The sequence below is a fragment of the Sycon ciliatum genome, chromosome 1 (assembly GCF_964019385.1).
Source record: "Sycon ciliatum chromosome 1, ocSycCili1.1, whole genome shotgun sequence".
Classification (NCBI taxonomy): Eukaryota; Metazoa; Porifera; class Calcarea; order Leucosolenida; family Sycettidae; genus Sycon; species Sycon ciliatum.
Window position 1 is genome coordinate 4181578 of NC_088643.1, and position 25251 is coordinate 4206828.

A 25251-nucleotide genomic window follows, 5' to 3' on the forward strand; every position below is an offset into this window, starting at 1 on the left:
TCAGCACCTTGTGAGAGATCATGCGAAAGCCATTGAATCTGTGCTGAGTATTAATGTGTTGTGTGATGACCAAAAAAGCCATGCATATGAATATGCATGTAGCTCCAGCCTCATCCAGTCTGCATTTAGACGATGCAACAATTGGCATGGATATTCCCCTGATGAAACTGTACGACATTGCATCATCGCCATACAAAGCAATTGCTGACTTGCTGCCGGAACGCTTTAATTTAAATACAGAGTTCGTTGCAGCAGGTGCCAACTTGCAGCACGCATGGCGGTACAACAACGTGATTAGAAAAGCCATTCTTCCTGTTAAGTTGCAAGACGTGTATATTCCTGTCCTCCACCTAGATCTAGGGATTTATCCCTGGATTTACGGTGCACTTTGTGCTGACGCACATCAAATCGATATTGCACTGAGCAAATGTATGTTTCTTGCTGCAGATGACGGTGACTCTGCAGCGTTTACAGCACTTATCAAGGCCTACAAGAACGTTCACGACAAAGCAACACAACAACTACACCTACAGTCAGAAGCACAAAGCATTCTTAGTCAGCTGCAGTTTGTGACGCTACAAGAATGTACACGACACAGCAACACAACAACTACACCTACAGTCAGAAGCACAAAGCATTCTTAGGCAGCTGCAGTGTGTGATGCTGCACATTCAGCAGCAGGAAGTAGTGGCTGCTGGCTTGCAGACTGTGCCATCAAATCTGCACTTCCTATGGAAGGAGAAAGAAAAGGAACTCAATTTGATGAATGAGAGGTGATGTGGCTAGAAAAGAGCATGAGAAATTAACAGTAAAAGATTTAAAGAAAGCAGCTGGCCCGTGTGTAACTTCCTTGGAAGCAGTACTGCCACAGTACCAAATAATGCGGCAAGCATATCACTCCGGAGCATTTGTCGGCAACCACATACACCGTGCGTTGAAACCGGATGTCATTGCTGCCCTCACTTCTGTTCCCCTTACAGTCGTGCAGAGCCGCACACCTGCGGACAGCGGCGAGGTTCAGCTGCTTGCCCAGGCAAAGTCCTTGAGAGATCGCTACTCGAGACTCTTCACAGAGTATGCAGCATGTTGCAAGCTGTTCAGCGGCAAGCTGGTTTTTACAACAGCAACAAGGCAGGTTCTGGGTGATGCCATCCACACCTTCATGGCCACCTGCAGAGCGGAGGTTCTGGCACGCAAGTTAGGCAATGTGACTCCTAAGCTTCACCTTCTCGAGTGCCATGTCCTTCCTTGTACAGGGTTGAAATTAATTCTTGCTGATCTGTTCGGTCACATACTCTGAGCTCCTCCGATGAGACCTAACAAGGTTGAAATTAATTCTTGCTGATCTGTTCGGCCACACACTCTGAGCTCTTCTGATGAGACCTAACAAGGTTGAAATTAATTCTTGCTGCTCTGTTCGGCCACACACTCTGAGCTCCGCTGATGAGACCTAACAAGGTCGAAATTAATTCTTGCTGATCTGTTCGGCCACACACTGTGAACTCCGCTGATGAGACCGAACAAGGTCGAAACAGCTATAGCTGTCCGGAGATTGAGTAAACTTGACAAAAAGTTCTCCTCCGATCCGAGGCGCAGGTCGTCATTTTGCGAAAGAGTCCTGCGAAGCACATCTCCTTTATCTGCTACTGAGCGGTATCCGTTGCACTTCGCGGAGCACAGCCGCCTCCAACAACATTTTTTGACGAGCAAGAGACTGAAGAGACGAAATCCATAAAAGTACTATTTCAAGTATTCGAAGTGACAGAACCTATTCTTTCTGCGGAAATGATCATGAAAATTTGAAAAATGCGATGAGCGTACCCACGCTTTCTGTGTGACCTCTGTTGCCAGGGGCGTTGCTACAGGTCGCCGCCATCTTGCCAAGTGACCTCCCCGTAACAGCCGTGGGGGGCCAGGCCATGGGTTGGCCAATGCCTGGGTTGGCCAATGCCTGGGTTGGCCAATGCCTGGGTTTTGAGCGAAAACATTATACAGCTTTCAATTTTGGTTCAGCGAAGTTTGAAAGCTCCTTGGGCATAAGATGTGAGGAAGAGGTCAGCTCTTGGTGTAGTGTTGTGTGTGTGCACGTGTGTGTGTGCACGTGTGTGTGCGTGTGTGAGAGAGAGTGTGTGTGTGTGCGTGTGTGTGTGTGTGTGTGTGTGTCACTGTGTGTGTGTTTTTTAAAAAAATTTTTTACAAAGACCACTTAAATGCCAAACATGAGATGCAGCTAGGGGAAGCACGCACAACCTGAATCGTGGCAGTGGTGGTGAGGTTTAGGGAGCTCCGCCGACCTAGGGTCTCGACTTCATAGCCACCTAGACGCACCAAGAGTGGGTGGGGGAGGGAGAGCGAGATAGAGAGTGAGCGAGCGAGCGAGAGAGAGAGAGAGAGAGAGAGAGAGAGAGAGAGAGAGAGAGAGAGAGAGAGAGAGAGAGAGAGAGAGAGAGAGAGAGAGAGAGAGAGAGAGAGAGAGAGAGCGAGAGAGAGAGAGAGAGAGAGAGAGAGAGTGTGTGTGTGTGCGTGTGTGTGTGTGTGTGTGTGTGTGTGTGTGTGTGTGTGTGTGTGTGTGTGTGTGTGTGTGTGCAGACTAGGGTAAACACTGTAAATACTGAGCAGTGTGGACCTACATGGATCTGGTGATCGTACTGACAGGTCTTGTCGTCTGCCAACAGTCTTCTATGTCACCCCGGCAGGTCCCCATCTTCTTCGTCTGATACTCAATGGTAATTTTAGTAGTACTGCTAATGGATGGGGTTCCAGGTTTGTCTCTCCGTAAGTCCCAGGCACCGTCGGGAGTTATCCTGAAAAAGAGCACACACCATGCTACCTCGATTGCAAATCAGAATACAATATCGTCTCCTGGCAAAGCCACTTTGTACTTTTATTCATTAAATTTTACATGGCAAGTCAAACGGAGAATCATGCGCAATGTTATGATGACGATGGAATGGGCGAAACAGAAAAAGATGAGATAACCTGGATCAGTGGAAAGAAAAGGGAGTTTTTCAACTAGGGCTGCAACAATTGTTCGAAGGTTCAGTTTCTACTGTAAACCCAGAACCGTTTGTGCCGGTTTTGCAAGCACAGACAAATTTGCTCGTGTAGCGACCACCCCAGCCTGTACACTTTAACCCTTTCACTGCTGGCCTAGTTTCCCCCTGCCGGCTAAGCTTTCAGCGCACTTGGTTTTATTTCAGACCCTGCGTGAACGTCGCGGAGCAAAATCTTTCGTCGTGTTTGCATTTATTGGTGGATTTCCACGATGTATGGCTTGTTGGAAAGGCCTGAGCCAAGCGAATACTCACTGGCAGTTCTCAGCTCTATAGGCATGCCAGCGTCACTTCTATGTGCTCTAGAAGCACGTACATGTCTCAGAATCGCTAAACAACTTCAGAATACATTTTCGCTCGCCATCTCTCTCAAACTAAACCAAACTTCACGATTCAAACTGCGCTGTAAATCTGAGATCCAAGCGCTTTGTTTGATACCCAACATGCATGTGCGGTAGCAAAGGGATATCCCCTAAAAAAGCGAGTCGCGAGCAAAAGGTTTGAACTGATGGCCAGGAAGCGTATTTTTTTGATTTTTTCCAATTAGCATCCCCCCACCTCACAACAGAGCAACCGAGTTTTGCATTAAGCTGGGAGTGCCGATTCGAGCAACTGGTATAATGGCTCGCAGCTGAGCCAGCAAATGACTCCGCTTGGAGCAGGCAAATGACTCCGCATGGAGCCGGCAAATGACTCCGCATGGAGCCGGCAAATGACTCCGCATGGAGCCGGCAAATGACTCCGCATGGAGCAGGCGAATGACTCCGCATGGAGCCGGCAAATGACTCCGCATGGAGCCGGCGAATGACTCCGCATGGAGCCGGCGAATGACTCCGCATGGAGCCAGCGAATGACTCCGCATGGAGCTGCCAATTACTCCGCATGGAGCCGCCGAATGACTCCGCATGGAGCCGCCAATGCCTCCGCATGGAGCCGCCAATGACTCTGAATAGAGCCGCCAAATGCTAGATATATAGAGATGCATAACCAGTTGAGAGCATATATTCTCATGGACTATACAGATACCGTCATGTGTGCGCCAGAAACATGAGTTGAGCTAGTGGGTGGGAGGGTGGGAAGGAAATTGTTTCGGGAACACCTGTTCCGCAAGTTGCACGCTCGAAAGTCCAAACAGCAATGACATGAAAGAGACATTGTACAGGATTTTGAAGGGCGCGTGCCCACGTGACTCACGCATGCGTGCAGGTTGGGCCAGCTCGCTGGGCTGGCTGCTAACTCGCGTTAGCATGCTAACGCTCATTTAGCATCCCCCCACCTCACAACAGAGCAACCGAGTTTTGCATTAAGCTGGGAGTACCGATTCGAGCAACTGGTATAATGGCTCGCAGCTGAGCCAGCAAATGACTCCGCTTGGAGCAGGCAAATGACTCCGCATGGAGCCGGCAAATGACTCCGCATGGAGCCGGCAAATGACTCCGCATGGAGCCGGCAAATGACTCCGCATGGAGCAGGCGAATGACTTCGCATGGAGCCGGCAAATGACTCCGCATGGAGCCGGCGAATGACTCCGCATGGAGCCGGCGAATGACTCCGCATGGAGCCGGCGAATGACTCCGCATGGAGCCGCCGAATTACTCCGCATGGAGCTGCCAATTACTCTGCAACGAGCCGCCGAATGACTTCGCATGGAGCCGCCAATGCCTCCGCATGGAGCCGCCAATGACTCTGAATAGAGCCGCCAAATGCTAGATATATAGAGATGCATAACCAGTTGAGAGCATATATTCTCATGGACTATACAGATACCGTCATGTGTGCGCCAGAAACATGAGTTGAGCTAGTGGTTGGGAGGGTGGGAAGGAAATTGTTTCGGGAACACCTGTTCCGCAAGTTGCACGCTCGAAAGTCCAAACAGCAATGACATGAAAGAGACATTGTACAGGATTTTGAAGGGCGCGTGCCCACGTGACTCACGCATGCGTGCAGGTTGGGCCAGCTCGCTGGGCTGGCTGCTAACTCGCGTTAGCATGCTAACGCTCATTTAGCATCCCCCCACCTCACAACAGAGCAACCGAGTTTTGCATTAAGCTGGGAGTGCCGATTTGAGCAACTGGTATAATGGCTCGCAGCTGAGCCAGCAAATGACTCCGCTTGGAGCAGGCGAATGACTCCGCATGGAGCCGGCAAATGACTCCGCATGGAGCCGGCAAATGACTCCGCATGGAGCCCGCAAATGACTCCGCATGGAGCAGGCGAATGACTCCGCATGGAGCCGGCAAATGACTCCGCATGGAGCCGGCGAATGACTCCGCATGGAGCCGGCGAATGACTCCGCATGGAGCCGGCAATTGACTCCGCATGGAGCCAGCGAATGACTCCGCATGGAGCCGCCGAATTACTCCGCATGGAGCTGCCAATTACTCCGCATGGAGACGCCGAATGACTCCGCATGGAGCCGCCAATGCCTCCGCATGGAGCCGCCAATGACTCTGAATAGAGCCGCCAAATGCTAGATATATAGAGATGCATAACCAGTTGAGAGCATATATTCCATAAATCGGCACTCCCAGAGCGGATCACAAAGTGCAGCTACCTGTGATATTTGTAAGCAGTGCAAGCTCGGTAACGATTGACTAACAGGAACTCGATATCATGGGCTGAGGCCATTGCCACAGCCACCCATGCTTTGGCTGCTGGTGGCCTCTGAATGTTACTCGGGCAGACATGGCTTTCCACCTTCCCGCCTCTCTGAATATCGAGTCCGGCAGCTGATTCGAAACGAGTGGCCGGTGTATGACGCCAGGCCATAGCCACAACTGATGAGCAAGATTTTCGCAGTTGCTGCAAAGCCGATCGATTGGCATCTGCTGCTGGTGCCGCTAGCTTTCCCAGGTGCTGCCACAGTTGCAAACCACTCTTTGCGATTGGCTGGTCTGCTTGATTGACTGTCCATTGCCCTATCCCCGGTTGCAATTGTTTGCGCACCAGCCAAGTGTACCACTTGCATCAGTGAATAGCAGCAAGTTGGGGGACGGCGTCCACTTAGGGTGTAGGAAGAAGGACCGGCCGTTCTACTATTCCAGGAGCTCAGGCCATCAGCGAAGGTATTTGAGGCACTCTTCGGACAGCTTGATCAGGTAATACGGCTGCCGGTACCAGTTGGCAAGTGACCACAATCTGCAATGTGCGTCCTGGGACTATCACTCTTGTAGCAAACGAGAGCTTTCCCAGAAGATACTCGAGTTGACATTGGGTAGTTGAAGCTGTGTTGAGAGTGGCCCGTAGGAGGTCGTAAGCTTGGCAAGTTCGTCCATCGGCAGACTGATGTGAGCGCGCGGGTGTCCAGGATGACGCCGATAAACGTCAGGACGTGGGCTGGACCCTCCACTTTTGCTGACGCCAGAGAAACACCGAGGGATGTAAACGCACGGCGCCGAGTAGCGAGTTGCTGGCGAGCTAACACAGGTCCAGAGCATACATCGAGGAAGCACTTTTGCTGACGCCAGAGAAACACCGAGGTATGTAAACGCACGGCGCCGAGTAGCGAGTTGCTGGCGAGCTAACACAAGTCCAGAGCATGCATGGAGACAGAAACGTTAGTCGAGGTATTTCCCGTAATGGGAAGATGCCAATAACGTCAGGACTTGAGCTGGACCCTCCACTTTTTCTGGGGCCAGAGAAACACCGAGGTATGTAAACGCTCGGAGCAGAATAGCGAGTTGCTGGCGAGGTAACACAAGTCCAGAGCATGCATTGAGGAAGTAACATTAATTGAGGTATTCCCCGTAATGCAACAGGCGTGGGAGTGCGAACTGCCCGCACACAATCCATTCACTGGCGGATGCGACAGAGTTCCATATAGCTGGCCTGGAACGTAGTACAGTCTGAAGGGCAGGACGCTCTCATAACAGTATTGATCCTGCCAGCGGTTCAACAAGGGCCACTCCTCCGGGCAGACGGGAATTCGGCAGAATGCACTTTTAACATTGAGCTTAGCAAGATACAGCGGGGCGAGCAATTGTCTAATCATGTTTGCAGCATTGTCATCTTGACATTGTGGAGAGATACGGTCTGCTGGAATGTAATCGTTGACACTTCGACCCTCCAGGCTTTACAAAGGGTGTGTCGTGTGTAACTTCCCGTTCGTCTAGGAACCGCATCTACGCCGGAACAGCACAGAGGCGAGAAAGGAGGTGAAGAATACGGGCCAGCTGTTTCAAGCCTGCTGCAAGAAACGGATCGGCCAGCTGTTTCAAGCCTGCTGCAAGAAACGGATCGTTGCGCAGAAATATAATCTGGGTTAGCATGTGACCGTGTTAAATTCAATGGATCCCAGTTAGTTGAGTGGTTGCCGATGAAACCTACCACAACCCCACAATTACGACCATGTGCAACATACCTCAGGAGCATAGGATCAGGATGTGAGTCCAGTAATTTTGAGAAGTGAGAAACTGAGTGCTTACACAGTTACTGATGAGGCCTTACACTTTGCCCTGGGGTGCTCCTGTCGGCACTGGAGGTAGCACTGCCTGAGCTGACACGTGCAAGCGCCGTACTCGTAGTAGCGGCATACGGTTGCGGTACGTGATGCGGATCTGTACTGGTGAGTAGGACGAAATGCGCACGGAAATGCTGGCGAGTGCACTGAGCTACACTGCTGGCAGGCGGGTCGCGCTGTTCCAGTACACCGCGAGGCGCAGTTGATATTGATAACCTGGCTTTGGAGATTTATTTTATTTTCCATTGCTATCAGGTTCGGCTTAATTCCCTCTGTGCTGCGCTGATGAATCCACAAAGGACGAAACAGTTGTCCACAGATTGAGTATTGATAACGTCCAGTTTCTAGGTGGCAAAAACTGGCGATTGGCCGAGACGATCGTGGCCAAATACGTCCACAGGCACTCGTGAAACGCGGTGAGGAACAGTGGAACACAGACCATTCATGAACACTGTCCAGGTCTCAACTCAAGTGCTACCGTCATGCAGCCTACGAAGCGCAGTTCTGGGTTCGGATTCAAATAAATGCTAGTGCGCCAGAAGAGCAACATATGAGGGGCTACGAAGTTGGAACGTCGCCGGAGCTGGACTGACTGCAACTGTATCGGGCAGCAGGAAATCGAAGTCCACGAACTCGCCTCTCTGGACACGATCGAGAAGGGCCCGTATAGGACAGTCAGGTTCACCTGCTGTTGGTGCTGCATGCGCATATGGCGGTCGTCACTGCACCGGGCTCCCAGTAGGGTCCGGCCTGCTGGCGGCGAGCGGCGATACGGATCCAAGTAGAGCGAGGAGAAGCTGGGTGGCGTTGGTGACGGCAGTGGACAACTACCGTTGTTACTTCCAACAGAAAATCAAAGTCCACGAACTCGCCTCTCTGGATACGAATTACGATCGTCAGGCTCGCAAGGAAATTGTTTCGGGAACACCTGTTCCGCAAGTTGCACGCTCGAAAGTCCAAACAGCAATGACATGAAAGAGACATTGTACAGGATTTTGAAGGGCGCGTGCCCACGTGACTCGCGCATGCGTGCAGGTTGGGCCAGCTCGCTGGGCTGGCTGCTAACTCGCGTTAGCATGCTAACGCTCATTTATATCCGTCATCGCTCACTCAAATCTTTGTAGTCGTATCGCAAAGAACTTTTTATCACTGAAAAGCTGAGCTCAATACCTTTCCAACGGTATATCGTTTGTGAAAATCGGCCAACGTTGACATGAGTAATGACAGTTTGTTCAGTGATAATTATAATATGTACCGGAAGTGCATATTATGCACTTCGTACTATTGCGTGGGCTGTGTAGCGAGATATCTCGCCATCTGCCGTTCAGGCACACTTTACAGAGCGAGATATCTCGTCATCTGCCGTTCAGGCACACTTTACAGAGCGAGATATCTCGTCATCTGCCGTTCAGGCACACTTTACAGAGCGAGATATCTCGTCATCTGCCGTTCAGGCACACTTTACAGAGCGAGATATCTCGTCATTAGCACTGAAAGGGTTAAAAGTAGTCATTTGGGTATCAGTGACCTGGCAGCCTGTTTCAGGTGTAATGTAGAATTAGGTGACCAGCTTTCCCTTCACACACAGTGCATACTCTTGTGCCTTTTAGGTGTAATTTATCATCGATTTAGGTACCTGGTTTCTCCACCCAAAATCAACGAAATCAAAGTTACACCGAAAATTGCATGTTTTACAGTATGCGGAAAACCAGTTGAGAGGATATATTCACGTATGAGTCAGAAATGCGAGTTGAGGTAGAAGGTGGGAGGGTGGGAACAAAACGTTCTGCGAGTTGCAAGCTCGAAAGTCAAAAACAGCAATGAACCCTCAAAGAGACATTGCGCGGGATCTTTTAGGCCGCATGTCGGTGTGACTTGCGCATGCGCGCGAATTGGGCCAGCTCGCTGGGCTGGCTGCAAACTTGCGTTAGCATGCCAACAAGAACAACAACAACAACAACTACAACAACAGCAACAACAACAGCAACAGCAACAGCCACAGCAACAGCAACAACAACAACAACAACAACAACAACAACAACAACAACACACACACACACTGTAAATCAAACCTTAAGGTTATGGTGCACTCTGCTGGCAAGGTCTGGTAGAAGTTTCGAAAGAGTCTAGCTGAAAAAAAAAGCCGCAGATAGCCGCCAACATTCGGTACTGTAGGAAACACAATGTCATAATACACAAGGGACAGAGTTGCATTGCTGTGGCCGGGTGCTGGTGTAGAAATGCGCATACATGTATCAAGTACTCAATGATGCAGACAGCCAGACTGTTTCGGCCAATGAGGCCTCATCAGTGCAACTCCAAGCTTAAAATAAGATTGAACTGTCAGCCATGGCTACGAGAACCACAGACATTAGGACAGCTCGATGTACAGTAGGTATCGGTTATAGCGTGGGTGTTTGAAAAACGACTTTCTATTCTTATTTCCGATATTTCTTACACACGATAAATCAAGTGTGACATATCGTGTGCATGTGCGCAGAGGCAGGAAGATCATCGTACATACAAGGTAGTGCTACTGTGCATGCGGCTGGTCACAGTCAGATAGGTTTATCATGTGGCTATGCAATAGAGTTACATGACCACAATAGTTGAACCTGCAGCACTACGACCCAACGCGAGTCAGATCAGAACTGCTTTGGACGGATGTTATTACTACAGGCGATATACTTTGTACTGATCTGGCATGTTTCGCTACACAAAGTCCATTCTTAGGACCGATATATTCTACTGTACGAAAAAATTGCTTGTAAGAATAATTAGCATTCCGCGCACGCAGACGGCATGCAGGCAGGCATACATCATTAGCATTCCGCGCACACAGACGGCATGCAGACAGGCATACACCACACGAATAAGGCTAGGTTGTGTTGGGTAAGTACTGGTGACGAGGAACTGGTTGGTCTTTGCCGCAAGGTAGGCACGAGCCCGTGAGGCTGCGAGTGCCGCAGAAAGGCAGAAGCCCGGAGGCTGTGATTGCCGCAGGAAGGCAGAAGCCCGGAGGCTGTGATTGCCGCAATGGAAAGGCAGGACCATAAGGCCATAATGCCGCAATAGAAAGGCAGACCAGTTATGAGTGACTCGCCACCAGGTTTATTGTACTTGAAGTAGGAATGATGCAATGTAGTATTAATGGTTAGTGGTGGGATGGTGGGTCAGCAAAAGACAAAGGCAGCAGGATGCAAGTCGGGCATGAGCCAAAGCAGAGAAGACTCAAAACTGAGAATGGCAAGGAGATGTGCCACGTTGCGGACTCGGACCCGATCAAAACTAAATTAATTATTGTGATGGCGTACGCATAAATTAATGTGATGCACAGCAGGCGGTCTTGCCGGTCGCGGCAAGGCGCGCTAAACAAGTGCCGCGGCCAGAACCGTAGAGGGCGCTGTAGCGCAGCAGATACGTAGTTGCGAGATGTGCGCCTACGCTAAACTGAATTCATTACATGAATACATCATTAGCATTCCGCGCACGCAGACGGCATGCAGGCAGGCATACATCATTAGCATTCCGCGCACACAGACGGCATGCAGACAGGCATACACCACACGAATAAGGCTAGGTTGTGTTGGGTAAGTACTGGTGACGAGGAACTGGTTGGTCTTTGCCGCAAGGTAGGCACGAGCCCGTGAGGCTGCGAGTGCCGCAGAAAGGCAGAAGCCCGGAGGCTGTGATTGCCGCAGGAAGGCAGAAGCCCGGAGGCTGTGATTGCCGCAATGGAAAGGCAGGACCATAAGGCCATAATGCCGCAATAGAAAGGCAGACCAGTTATGAGTGACTCGCCATACCGCCAGTACATACCCATACACAACAGTATTGCAGTGCAGCATAGCATAGTTCATTATGAGGGAATTGTGTGAATTGAGAAACATCGGTGTCAGGGAGATGATCTTACTGAGGATAGTTTGCTGGCCAGCGTTCGGGCCGATGACGGTGGTGTCCGGATGTAGCGTAGGCATGCATCACTGCGCCACCGTCCCGCGGAGCGGATCTGGTGGTCGGGGACGCCAGCAAGGGCAGCAGTGGTAGCGGCCCCGATACGGAAGCTGTGGCCTGCATAGTCCTGCCAGTTTGCCACGCCGCTGGTGCTAAGCAGCGTGCGTACGTGGGCTGTAAAAGTGCTGCGGTTGAGGCGTTGCCCGTTGGCCAGGATGAACACAGCACTGCCTGGACGAGCAGAGGCGGTTGCAGTGAGGTAGGTGAGCATGGCTCTCACAGCGCAGTATGGCGGCACCGCTGGCCCGATCAGCACCGTCGTACCTTCCCCGGACGGGTCTGTCTTCGAGCGTGGTAGGTGCACATGGAGCATCCCTGACTCGAATGTCAAACAGCCGCGCGTGGTAGGTGCTTCTAGCAGTTCACCGCATCTGAAGAAACCAAAGAACACGGCAAGCATAGCGGCATGCAGGCAGCGCTTGTCGTGAGGGCACATGGCTGGAGCAGCTAGGCAGGTGTCAACCAGACTGCAGAGAATAGGAAACGTGATTGGCAGCCGGGGGCGGACAGCGGCTACTCCATGGCAACGGCAAATACCGCGTACCACTCGCTTGAGGAAGTGCGCGCCCTCGGTCGGGTCGACATAACCGAGCTCCAGGTGCAGGTTCTTGATAGCACTGAGGTAAACCTTAATAGTCACTGGTCTGACCGACTGGGTTAGGGAGGCAGCAAAACTACTCAGCATTAGGTCTGAAGCGGGAAACGGGGACCATCTTTGAAGTTGGCAGAACTTGAGATACTTAGATTCGCCGGCGGAATACGTTCGTCTGGTGTTGTCGGATAGAGCGTGAGCAGCATATCGTGCTGCTAATTCGTCCGCGGCAGTTAGAATGACTGGAACAGGTCGGCTGTCGCCCGAGCTCCCGGAACCGCCTCGCGAAACGCCTGCATGTTAAAACGAGACAGAGCATCAGCGGCTTTGTTAGTGCATCCTGGAATATGCTTTGCTGACAGAATGAAGCCAAAGTTAGCGCACATGAAGAACAGCCGTCGTATCAGGTCCATGACTGGGGGGGAGCGGCTACAACCATTGGACAGGCATGCCACTACGGCTTCGTTATCGCAGTACACGAGTATGCGGAGCTTGCGCCATTCAAGGCCCCAGGAGGAGCAAGCTGCGGCAATGGCGAACATCTCCTTCCACTCGATGGAGTAGTCGGCTTGTTCCGGCAACCACTGTCCCTGGATCCAGCGATGGCCATAACATGCGCCCCAGCCGATCGAACCGCTGGCATCGGTAAACAATTGGATGTCGGGAGACGGGGTCCAATTTGGCATATGAAAGAAGGACTTTCCGTTCCATTGCGAGAGGAGGCGTTGCCACCACTTCAGGTCTTCCAGGGCCTCGACTGAGAGTTTGATCTTATAGTGTGGCTGACTGTAGCGGTGACAAATATCCCAGAGTCGGCGCATGAATGTCCGACCAGGTATAATTACCCGAGCTGCGAAGGAGAGTTTTCCCAATAGTGAGTCGAGTTCGCGTTGGGTCATGTCGCCACGGTTGACATACTGGTCGAGCAAGGTGCGGAGATCTTGCAACTTGGTGTCTGGTAGCCGGGCCTCCAGTCTGCCACAGTCCAGCTCGATGCCCAGGAACGACAGCACTTGAGCTGGACCTTCCACTTTGTCAGGTGCCAAGGGGACTTGGACATAGTTAAAACAGCGAAGCAGGATTGAAGCACGTTGGTTCGCCACCAGCTCCGATGGAGAAATGCAAAGGAAATCATCTAGATAATGGAGCAGGTCAGTAATAGAAAACTCATAGCGAGCAATCCATTCAAGGCAGTCGGCAATAGAGTTAAAAATGGCAGGGCTGGAGCGTAAGCCAAAGGGGAGCACAGTGTCGAAATAATATTGGTTTTGCCAGTGAATACCTAGCAGAGGCCAGTCTTCCTGCCGCACAGGTACAATGCGGAAAGCACTCCGAATGTCAAGTTTGAAAAGATAAGCAGAACGACCGTACTGCATAATGGCATCGATCGCGTGATCAATAGTGATGTAATGCAAGCTGAAATCTTCACGTGAAATTCCATCGTTTACACTTTGACCCTCTGGGCTAGAGAGATGGTGGATTAAACGAAAGCGGCCGTTCTTTTTCGGAACGCAGCCAACACCGGAGCAATGAAAAAAAGGAAAAAGCGAGGAGGAAAAAGGACCTAGCAGTTCAAAGCGGGAGCAACATTCTTGCAGGTATTTGGTAATAAAATCGGGATGCATCCTCGCAGAAGGTAAGTTAGGGGAGAACATGCTGGTTTGGCGTGGGCCATTGAAGCCGATGTCAAAACCATACGTAAGGCCATGAAGTACATATTTAACAAAAGCTTGATCGGGGTGTGCACGCAGTAAGGAACGGAGGCGATTAACGTGAATAGGTGTGCGGCAAGTGTGAAAGAATGTAGGGTGTGTCCGGAGAATGCTACTATCGAGATGCAGTTCATTAAGCTTTGTTCTGCCGCTGGTTGCCAGTGGAGAAGCGACGCGGGCAGGAGGGGCGGGCATGTGCGCCCTCACATTGGGAGCAGACGTGGGCAAATTTACAGTCGGTGTTGGAGCATCGACCTTGCTGGAAATTCCGGCAGATCTCTTTGCCAGACTTGGTGTAGGCAGACCGTGGTGCAAACTGCTGGTTTGGTACTCGGGAGGCACGAAAAGGGCACTGGCTACCCGATGGAGGGTGAGTGATCCGGCATGTGCTACACTGCGGGCGTGAGCGGCCTGTCATTTTCAGTTGCCAGAGATTGCCGTCAATGGCGTCCCAACGCTTACTGGGGTCAAGAGAGATTGCCAGACGGAACTCCCGGTCATATTCGAGCCAGGCCTCCGGATAGTATGAGGAGTTGGCCGATACAATGGTGGCCTGATATGCCATCAGTTCGGAGAAACGGCTGGGTGCGTGCGAGCATAGTACGAACATATATCTGGACCAGGCTTCTAGCCATGTAACCAGGTCGTGAACATGCCTACGAACTTTCTCGACATGCCCGCCAGAGCTGGGATCCAGCAGCTCAACAGTCCTGGACCCACTGAAATTCAACTGAATCGTGTCACGCTTTGGTGCCCCAAGAGCTTCCGGTAACAGTGTATTCAAATCAACACACTCACCTCGCAAAAATCCTCTCTCTCACGTGAGACGGCACGTTCAGTGGATGAGATAGAGAGCCAGCACCCGGACCAGTTGGCGCAGCATTTCCGGTGGGTACGGCCATGGCGGGGGAAGGCTGCGAGGATCCGATGGTGGCAAGCAGTGGGGAGACCGTTTCTGCCAGGGCGGCGGTGACGGCTTTCTGGACTTCGTCAGATATAAATTGCTTGAATTGTCCGCCGTCGAGTGGTGAGGCAGCGTTACTCGGCAGCTCGGGGTCCGCAGCCGAAGAAACAGGTGGGTCGGGAACAGGGCTAGGTGCTGCGCGACGGGTTCTCTTCCTGGTGCCCGACATGACTAGGCAATGACAGTTCGGTCAGCAAAAGACAAAGGCAGCAGGATGCAAGTCGGGCATGAGCCAAAGCAGAGAAGACTCAAAACTGAGAATGGCAAGGAGATGTGCCACGTTGCGGACTCGGACCCGATCAAAACTAAATTAATTATTGTGATGGCGTACGCATAAATTAATGTGATGCACAGCATGCAGGCGGTCTTGCCGGTCGCGGCAAGGCGCGCTAAACAAGTGCCGCGGCCAGAACCGTAGAGGGCGCTGTAGCGCAGCAGATACGTAGTTGCGAGATGTGCGCCTACGCTAAACTGAATTCATTACATGAATACATCAATATATGTGCACATGAAATGCATGTTTTGATTATGAAAACATGAAAGTTCATTCTTGTAGGCAGTATATTCTTTTACACGACCACGCTATAACCGATACGCACTGTACTAGCGCTGAGAGTGCTCAAACTGCTAGAAGAAGCGGGCAAAGCATAAAGCTAACCAGCGGAAATGCGTCCTATTGAGAGTGCTCTACAAGATCGAAATCGAGGAGCGAAATACTCAATGATGCAGACAGCCAGACTGTTTCGGCCAATGAGGCCTCATCAGTCCAACTCCGAGCTTAAAATAGGATTGAACTGTCAGCCATGGCTACGAGAACCACAGACATTAGGACATCTAAAAACAGAGAGGTTCCAGGCTGTCCAAGAGAGTGCTCAATACCGAGTGGTAGAGCTGGTTCAAACAATAGGAGGACAGAGGAAGTGTTTTTACTCAGAGTTTCACGCACTAAGCGATCATCAGAAAACAGTAATTGGAAATCTGGATCAGTTTTGGTTTATATCCTCACAAAGCAAAGTGTAAATAGCGGCAGTGCAAAGCGTGAATGACAGCAAGTGGTGAAAGGTGACAACCACTGGAGCTTGTTGAGGCATGCAGCATTCAATGGGCGGTGCACCGCAGAGCAGCGGCCTACAGCAACAAAAGCAAAAGGTGCAACCTGTGCCTGGCGGAAAAATTGGCAATCGCGCAAGCACCCAAGCACCTCTCTCTAAACAAAAGGAGTGAGCTTGTGTCGAAGTGTCGCCATGAGAATAGGTACTACCTTCGGAACTTTAAACCAGCTACAGCCATCACCTAATTAAGTAAGAGACAACAAGCTCCAGTGGTTGTCACCTTTCACCACTTGCTGTCATTCACGCTTTGCACTGCCGCTATTTACACTTTGCTTTGTGAGGATATAAACCAAAACTGATCCAGATTTCCAATTACTGTTTTCTGATGATCGCTTAGTGCGTGAAACTCTGAGTAAAAACACTTCCTCTGTCCTCCTATTGTTTGAACCAGCTCTACCACTCGGTATTGAGCACTCTCTTGGACAGCCTGGAACCTCTCTGTTTTACAGGTCGCTCCCCTGTTCCCAGGGTTGAGCACTCTCCCTGGCTGTTCAAACTCGAGGATGGACAACCCAAGACCGCTACATCTGGATTACTCACTGAAGAACATTCCCATCCCTTCAGAAGACGCCTACACTACGAGGCTGATCGAGAAGGTTGAAAGCGTGTTGAAGCGGATGCGGTGGAAGGCGTTTTTCTACCTGAAAGGACCGACAACCGACGATCCAAAAGAAACCTATGGCCTTAAATCCCGGAAATGTCCGCCCCAAGTCGACGAACTGAAGGCGTTCGAGGACGATGTGTTAAAAATGATTGAGATGATTGAGTTTCGTAGAGTCGCTGATCCCTTTCAGCAACGACTCCGAAGCGACATCCAGAAAATCAGAGCATCACCGGACATCATCGTGCCAGCTGACAAGACCAGAAACCTCTACGAAGTCAACAAAGAGCAGTACACAAAACTGCTGAGCAACAACATCACCAAGCATTACAAACCTACACCGGCAGAGACTTACGACCAGATCAACTCGGAAGCTCAGACAATTGCTGCGACGCTGGAGCTGGACGACAGAATGGATGCAATGGCGAAGAAGGACGCATACATCACGCTGAAGGACCATAAAGACAACTTTTCCCGGTCCCTGCCATGCCGGCTCATTAATCCCTCAAAGAGTGAAATCGGCATAGTCTCGAAGTCTATACTGGATACCGCTCTAAAACAACTCCGTCCCCAGCTGCAGATTAATGCATGGAGGAACACGGCAGCGGTGATAGAGTGGTTCTCAAGAATACCAGAGAAAGAAAACTGCATATTCGTGTGCTTTGACATCGTAGATTTCTACCCCTCAATCTCCGAAGACCTCCTCCAGAGATCCGTCGAATTCGCCCGCCGCTACACGGACATCTCCCAGGAGGAGGGTGACATAATATTCCACGCCAGGCGATCTCTGCTGTTCGGCTTGGAGAGGCACTGGGTGAAGAGACACAACGAGCACTTTGACGTCACAATGGGGTGCTATGATGGGGCTGAGGTGTGTGAGCTTGTTGGAGCCTTCGCCCTCGCCATGATAGCGGACGTGTTCAACGGCCGAGACGTCGGGTTGTATCGCGACGACGGCCTGGCTGTGTTCAGGAATGCATCAGGACATGAAGCTGACCGAATAAGAAAGGAGATGACCAAAATATTCCAGAACCTCGGACTGAAGATAACGATACAGACAAACCTGAAGAGAGTCGACTTTCTGGACGTGACATTGGACCTGACCACCGGAAAGTACTGCCCTTACCGGAAACCGAACGACAAGCCGATGTACATCAACTGCCAGTCAAACCATCCACCTACAATCATCCAGAACCTACCTGCATCGATCAGCAGAAGACTAACAGATATTTCCAATGATGAAGACGTCTTCATAGATGCGACTCCGATCTACAGTGACGCGCTGAGGAAGAGTGGATACCGGGAGAACGTACAGTATTTTGACGAGCGTAAAACGGACGAGACAAAGAAGAAGAAGAAAAGGAATCGCCCTCGGAACATCATATGGTTCAACCCACCATTTAGCAAGAACGTCGCCACCAACGTTGGACATCGCTTCCTCCAGCTAGTGGCCAAACACTTCCCCAAAGGCTCAAGCCTCAACAAAATCTTCAACCGGAACTCTGTAAAGGTTAGCTACAGTTGCATGCAGAATATGGCCACTATCATCAAGCAACACAATAACACGATTCTACGACCCAAGAAACAAGCTAACGGAGGTGACAACGATACCAGGACTTGTAACTGTCGGGCGAAAGACTCGTGTCCACTGGACGGAGCGTGTCTAACGGAGAGTATCGTATATAAGGCAAGAGTCACCGCAGGTATGGAGAAGAAGGAATATACTGGATTAACAGCAACAACATTCAAACAACGCTACTATAACCACCAATCCTCATTCCGCCACAGACAACACGAGAAGGACACCCGCCTATCGCAGTACGTCTGGACCAAAAAGGATGAAGGGAAGGCATGCAGCATTCAATGGGCGGTGCACCGCAGAGCAGCGGCCTACAGCAACAAAAGCAAAAGGTGCAACCTGTGCCTGGCGGAAAAATTGGCAATCGCGCAAGCACCCAAGCACCTCTCTCTAAACAAAAGGAGTGAGCTTGTGTCGAAGTGTCGCCATGAGAATAGGTACTACCTTCGGAACTTTAAACCAGCTACAGCCATCACCTAATTAAGTAAGAGACAACAAGCTCCAGTGGTTGTCACCTTTCACCACTTGCTGTCATTCACGCTTTGCACTGCCGCTATTTACACTTTGCTTTGTGAGGATATAAACCAAAACTGATCCAGATTTCCAATTACTGTTTTCTGATGATCGCTTAGTGCGTGAAACTCTGAGTAAAAACACTTCCTCTGTCCTCCTATTGTTTGAACCAGCTCTACCACTCGGTATTGAGCACTCTCTTGGACAGCCTGGAACCTCTCTGTTTTACAGGTCGCTCCCCTGTTCCCAGGGTTGAGCACTCTCCCTGGCTGTTCAAACTCGAGGATGGACAACCCAAGACCGCTACATCTGGATTACTCACTGAAGAACATTCCCATCCCTTCAGAAGACGCCTACACTACGAGGCTGATCGAGAAGGTTGAAAGCGTGTTGAAGCGGATGCGGTGGAAGGCGTTTTTCTACCTGAAAGGACCGACAACCGACGATCCAAAAGAAACCTATGGCCTTAAATCCCGGAAATGTCCGCCCCAAGTCGACGAACTGAAGGCGTTCGAGGACGATGTGTTAAAAATGATTGAGATGATTGAGTTTCGTAGAGTCGCTGATCCCTTTCAGCAACGACTCCGAAGCGACATCCAGAAAATCAGAGCATCACCGGACATCATCGTGCCAGCTGACAAGACCAGAAACCTCTACGAAGTCAACAAAGAGCAGTACACAAAACTGCTGAGCAACAACATCACCAAGCATTACAAACCTACACCGGCAGAGACTTACGACCAGATCAACTCGGAAGCTCAGACAATTGCTGCGACGCTGGAGCTGGACGACAGAATGGATGCAATGGCGAAGAAGGACGCATACATCACGCTGAAGGACCATAAAGACAACTTTTCCCGGTCCCTGCCATGCCGGCTCATTAATCCCTCAAAGAGTGAAATCGGCATAGTCTCGAAGTCTATACTGGATACCGCTCTAAAACAACTCCGTCCCCAGCTGCAGATTAATGCATGGAGGAACACGGCAGCGGTGATAGAGTGGTTCTCAAGAATACCAGAGAAAGAAAACTGCATATTCGTGTGCTTTGACATCGTAGATTTCTACCCCTCAATCTCCGAAGACCTCCTCCAGAGATCCGTCGAATTCGCCCGCCGCTACACGGACATCTCCCAGGAGGAGGGTGACATAATATTCCACGCCAGGCGATCTCTGCTGTTCGGCTTGGAGAGGCACTGGGTGAAGAGACACAACGAGCACTTTGACGTCACAATGGGGTGCTATGATGGGGCTGAGGTGTGTGAGCTTGTTGGAGCCTTCGCCCTCGCCATGATAGCGGACGTGTTCAACGGCCGAGACGTCGGGTTGTATCGCGACGACGGCCTGGCTGTGTTCAGGAATGCATCAGGACATGAAGCTGACCGAATAAGAAAGGAGATGACCAAAATATTCCAGAACCTCGGACTGAAGATAACGATACAGACAAACCTGAAGAGAGTCGACTTTCTGGACGTGACATTGGACCTGACCACCGGAAAGTACTGCCCTTACCGGAAACCGAACGACAAGCCGATGTACATCAACTGCCAGTCAAACCATCCACCTACAATCATCCAGAACCTACCTGCATCGATCAGCAGAAGACTAACAGATATTTCCAATGATGAAGACGTCTTCATAGATGCGACTCCGATCTACAGTGACGCGCTGAGGAAGAGTGGATACCGGGAGAACGTACAGTATTTTGACGAGCGTAAAACGGACGAGACAAAGAAGAAGAAGAAAAGGAATCGCCCTCGGAACATCATATGGTTCAACCCACCATTTAGCAAGAACGTCGCCACCAACGTTGGACATCGCTTCCTCCAGCTAGTGGCCAAACACTTCCCCAAAGGCTCAAGCCTCAACAAAATCTTCAACCGGAACTCTGTAAAGGTTAGCTACAGTTGCATGCAGAATATGGCCACTATCATCAAGCAACACAATAACACGATTCTACGACCCAAGAAACAAGCTAACGGAGGTGACAACGATACCAGGACTTGTAACTGTCGGGCGAAAGACTCGTGTCCACTGGACGGAGCGTGTCTAACGGAGAGTATCGTATATAAGGCAAGAGTCACCGCAGGTATGGAGAAGAAGGAATATACTGGATTAACAGCAACAACATTCAAACAACGCTACTATAACCACCAATCCTCATTCCGCCACAGACAACACGAGAAGGACACCCGCCTATCGCAGTACGTCTGGACCAAAAAGGATGAAGGGAAGGCATGCAGCATTCAATGGGCGGTGCACCGCAGAGCAGCGGCCTACAGCAACAAAAGCAAAAGGTGCAACCTGTGCCTGGCGGAAAAATTGGCAATCGCGCAAGCACCCAAGCACCTCTCTCTAAACAAAAGGAGTGAGCTTGTGTCGAAGTGTCGCCATGAGAATAGGTACTACCTTCGGAACTTTAAACCAGCTACAGCCATCACCTAATTAAGTAAGAGACAACAAGCTCCAGTGGTTGTCACCTTTCACCACTTGCTGTCATTCACGCTTTGCACTGCCGCTATTTACACTTTGCTTTGTGAGGATATAAACCAAAACTGATCCAGATTTCCAATTACTGTTTTCTGATGATCGCTTAGTGCGTGAAACTCTGAGTAAAAACACTTCCTCTGTCCTCCTATTGTTTGACATTAGGACATCTTGATGTACCGCAAAGTCCGCTGCAAACGCCCACCCCATTTTTGCAAGATCTGCTGGCCTGTACACACGGACCCCATGCACTGTCACCTGTACTGTACGAAAGTGCGTCTCATACCGTAGCGCGAAGAGCGCTTTGCTATGGTAAACTATGTCCACTTTCCTGGTTTCAAAATCTCTTTGGGCACTGGCTACAAGCTAGCTCGTAGTGATCATTTTATGATGATGGTTGCTTAATTTCGCACATCCAAATGGGAGTTTCTTCCGAATAACAAGGTAGCGAAGAACAGAGTATTGCAGGAACCAAATACACTTCTGATCATTTCCAAATCACGCAACGCTCAAAGGCAAGGGTTTTTCTCGAGCACTTCAGAGTTTTCATCAAGTTAGCAGTGACTTTGTAGGTGTAGCTTGTACTAGCTACTGTGACATACCCTGTTCAACTTGCAACTGCAATACTGCGAGCGGTCAAGTCGTTGAATGACGCTTCGTCAGAACAATCACAGTTCCGTTCTGCAAGTGCCACATTGTGGCACTGCAGAAATTTCATGAAAACCAGATGGATTCTACGGCATTACTACATGGAGAGCGACCTACCACAAAGACGACTCATTTATCGAATGAAAGGAAATCTCGACAGAAGTTTTTTCTTTGCAGCAAGTAACAGTTGATGACAATCGCTTTTGCAGAGCCTCCTGGTAAGACATCGGCAGTTTGTAGGCATTACAGCCGTTTTCGTACGCATTCAACCTTCATGCCAGTTTTCTACAACTATATTGATGGTGGTTTAGCGTGTGCGCTAAGCCCTGTTAAAATATTAACGAACGTGGAACATCTACCACTCATACTTGTCTGATGATCATGCATCTGATTATGATGTTATTGCTATACATCTGTCCCCGGGGAAAATTGCGGAAAAAAATCGCAAAAAACGCGGGGGAAAACGCGGCATAATATGGCATAATTTGCGGTGAATTTGCGGTAAATATGCGGTGAATAATATTGATGTGCGGCAATTTTCAGTGAGTATGTAGTGAAATCAATCAGTTACAAGTCTCTGGTGTAAGCACTCGTCATATTTGAGTAAAAAGCCGCCACGATGAGACGTTGCTGACCGAACAGTGCACTGTGTGTACGTGTAGTGCAACAAAAAAGTTCAAAAAACGCGGGAAAATCACGGAAAACGCGGTCTTTTAAAAAATCACAAAAACGCGGAAAAAAATGCGGCCGCTGAATCGCAATTTTCCCCGGGGACAGTATACATGCGCATGCGCAGCGTGCGCGCCACTCTCCCACGCGTGCTTTCCAAATCTTGCTTTGCAGAAAACTCCTTTGTCACTTCTGTTTTCCGACAACTTGACTGTTCACTGGTTTGTCCGTCAGTTGTCAATTTTCCCTTCCCTCCCAACCCCATTCGACTGGGGATCACTATCTCTCCGTCACTGTCACCATAATTTCCTCAACCACAGTGTCAGTGCAACTCTTGTCAATATAACATTACTTATATCGGGTGAGGGCAGTCTATCTCCGCAGCTGGCTCATTTCAATCACTACCGGTCGCAGCTCCTGCCCACTGCAGGCCGACCGTCTCTCGTTCACACTCTGTGTGCTCCAGGTCACAGCTCCTGCGCAGAGTAGGCCGACCTGTCAGTCTCTCTCTCTCTCACACTATGTGTGCACCGGGTCACAGCTCCTGCGCAGAGCAGGCCGACCTGTCTTTCTCATGCACGCCAGCTGCTCCGCCCAATATCCCTGATATTATTATTATTACTTGCATGTACGCGTTGGAGTCAACCATGCAAGCATGATCCACAACTTCGCTTATGCTGAACATGATAAACAGGACTATGACAGGGGAAAGAAATTGAGCTAGAACCCTGATATGCCAACCAGAAAACAATGTGTTCTGAGCCGGGTGCATGCCTGTATGTGGAGAGTGCGGTAACCTGATAAAGACGAAAATAGTATGGACTCGCTGGGGTGGGCGTTTGCAGCGAAGTGGGCGTTTACAGCGGACTTTACGCTACTAGCGCTGAGTGAGAGTGCTCAAACTGCTAGAAGCAGCGGGCAAAGCATAAAGCTAACCAGCGCAAGTGCGTGACAGTTAGGCCCAACAATTTAATTTCAACATCAGCCCAATCTGACATCAGGTTTGAATAGGTACAGCCTTATATTTTCGCTTAGTAACATCAGTTTTTCAATTGCCCGAATAGGTCTTGCCAAAAACACAATTTTCCTTGATGATACAAAATAACACAAAATCCCAAAATTGATGAGAAATCGTCCATAACATCAGTTAGGACAGAAAATATGACATAAAATTTTACAGACTGTTTGAGGTATTGACTAAGATGATATCAACACCGAAAAATGTACACTTTGGTTGACGATGGGATCCAGGTCGTCATTTCCTGGAGAAGAACAAAAAGACGCAAAAATGAAACTTTGAATATTTTTGCAGCTTATTTTTGAGTTTGCCCCACATGTGGATACTTCAAATACGTTCTATAAGTGGGTTGGAACAGGTTTACCGCGGCGAAAATAGGGGTCACCGTGCATATTCTGGAGAAAAATCCAAAAAACTGTCAAAATTTGCCTAAAATTGGTAAATTCACATATCTATATTGCTTGTACTTCTCTGCTGCTGCTTTGGTCATAACTTATTGGATTTTTGGCTGTTAGGTGTTGCAATAGCTCACTAGAGCCCTCGGCGTTCAGAACAATACAAGGATGGAATAGCTGAACTAGTAAATTTGCCGGAAAACCCTGGGTGCACGCATTATCGATAGGTACTTTTCTCCATGATTACTCTCCTGTTGGTACTTGGTTGTGATACATGTACATGTAGCTGTGATAGCGCTTAGCACAGCCCCATATTAAACTACAATGAAAGCTGACATGTTGGAACGAATCAGACAACATTGAGTCCTCTTGTTCTTCAACTATGCGAGCTAGAACGTGTCCCCACACTGGCAAAAATGATGGTATTTTACGGTGCGCACAAACAAGTGAAGCACTGTGCCACAGGGCGTTCCTTACAGTTGGGTTGCTGCTGGTTCTTCGCTAGGTGTTCATCCACCGCTAATATAATCTTCCTTGAGACTGTCACCCGCTTCTTACCTCCGACTTGCTCCTTCATCAGTCTGGAAATGGCTGGCTCACCACTTCGTTTGTAGGACAAGACAAAGTGCTTCATCACCAACCCACTGGCAGCTGCCCGCACTGCAACTGATTTAGAGAAGCACGCTGCTTGGACCAACGGTTGAAGGGTGGCCAGCCGCTTTTGCTGATGTTCTGCAAACTCCATCGCCGAACATGCTGATGCAAAAGTGACAGAGTGCTACAGGATACTGGAATCAGGGCGAGCTTCGACAATTTCAGCTAGGGCCGCAACATCCGCAACAGCATCATGAGCAGCGAACTCATTCCCAACGATGAACTATAAATCAATCTGAGGCTGTAGCTTGGGAGCTCCCGTATCGCGGTTCAGGGATCAGAGTGTTCACCCAGCACAAAAATGCACACCATCGACACACACACATCCGTGCACACATACACACACACACACACACACACACACACACGCACACACGCACACACGCACACACGCACACACGCACACACACACACACACACACACACATGCATGCTCTCACACGCAATAGAACACACGCGCGCGTACACACACACACATTCACGCACGTGTGCGTACCCACCCACATGCATGTGCACACTCATGTGCATGAGTGGAGATGCCCGCATACACATGTCACACCAACATGCCCTGGGAGCGGTCATGCACGTGTGTATAGTATGTGTGCGAGGGCACGTCCACATGAGCACATATGCATGTGCATGTTCATACATGCGTATGGTGCACACATGCACAAACATGCAGGTCTATGCAAACACACACATGCTCGCGGCCGCCGCGCATACAGTGTGCTCATACATTTCCATAGCCATAGGGTGGCAATGACTCGCAAATATCATGAATAAA

General features: G+C 50.0%; 3 protein-coding genes across 3 annotated transcripts in view; all 3 read right to left on the minus strand.

Annotated features, from left to right (window-relative positions):
* The window catches only part of LOC135810438 (uncharacterized), a gene marked incomplete at its 5' end in the record, with an annotated part of 45586 nt that overhangs the window by 18790 nt on the left and 1545 nt on the right, over window positions 1-25251 (minus strand). The window contains 2 exon segments of the mRNA XM_065323933.1: window positions 2631-2804; window positions 9585-9681. Coding sequence (XP_065180005.1) covers window positions 2631-2704 — 74 coding nt within the window.
* On the minus strand, window positions 11408-12211 carry LOC135812394 (uncharacterized). Its single transcript, XM_065326010.1, has one exon. It carries the CDS (start codon window positions 12209-12211, stop codon window positions 11408-11410), a length of 804 nt encoding a protein of 267 aa, XP_065182082.1.
* LOC135813368 (uncharacterized) lies at window positions 12352-14963 on the minus strand. Its single transcript, XM_065326733.1, has 2 exons — window positions 14629-14963; window positions 12352-13339 (listed from the first exon to the last, which is right to left on the minus strand). The coding sequence occupies exons 1-2, from the start codon at window positions 14961-14963 to the stop codon at window positions 12352-12354; spliced, it is 1323 nt and encodes a 440-aa protein (XP_065182805.1).

Bases quoted from the DNA above. Each gene is read 5' to 3' on its own strand.
- LOC135812394 (XM_065326010.1), bottom strand. From the start codon at position 12,211: ATGCTGAGTAGTTTTGCTGCCTCCCTAACCCAGTCGGTCAGACCAGTG.
- LOC135813368 (XM_065326733.1), bottom strand. From the start codon at position 14,963: ATGTCGGGCACCAGGAAGAGAACCCGTCGCGCAGCACCTAGCCCTGTT. The intron at 13,340-14,628 runs GTGAGTGTGTTG...CTTACGCTCCAG, and splicing joins AGAGAGAGGATTTTTGCGAG to CCCTGCCATTTTTAACTCTA.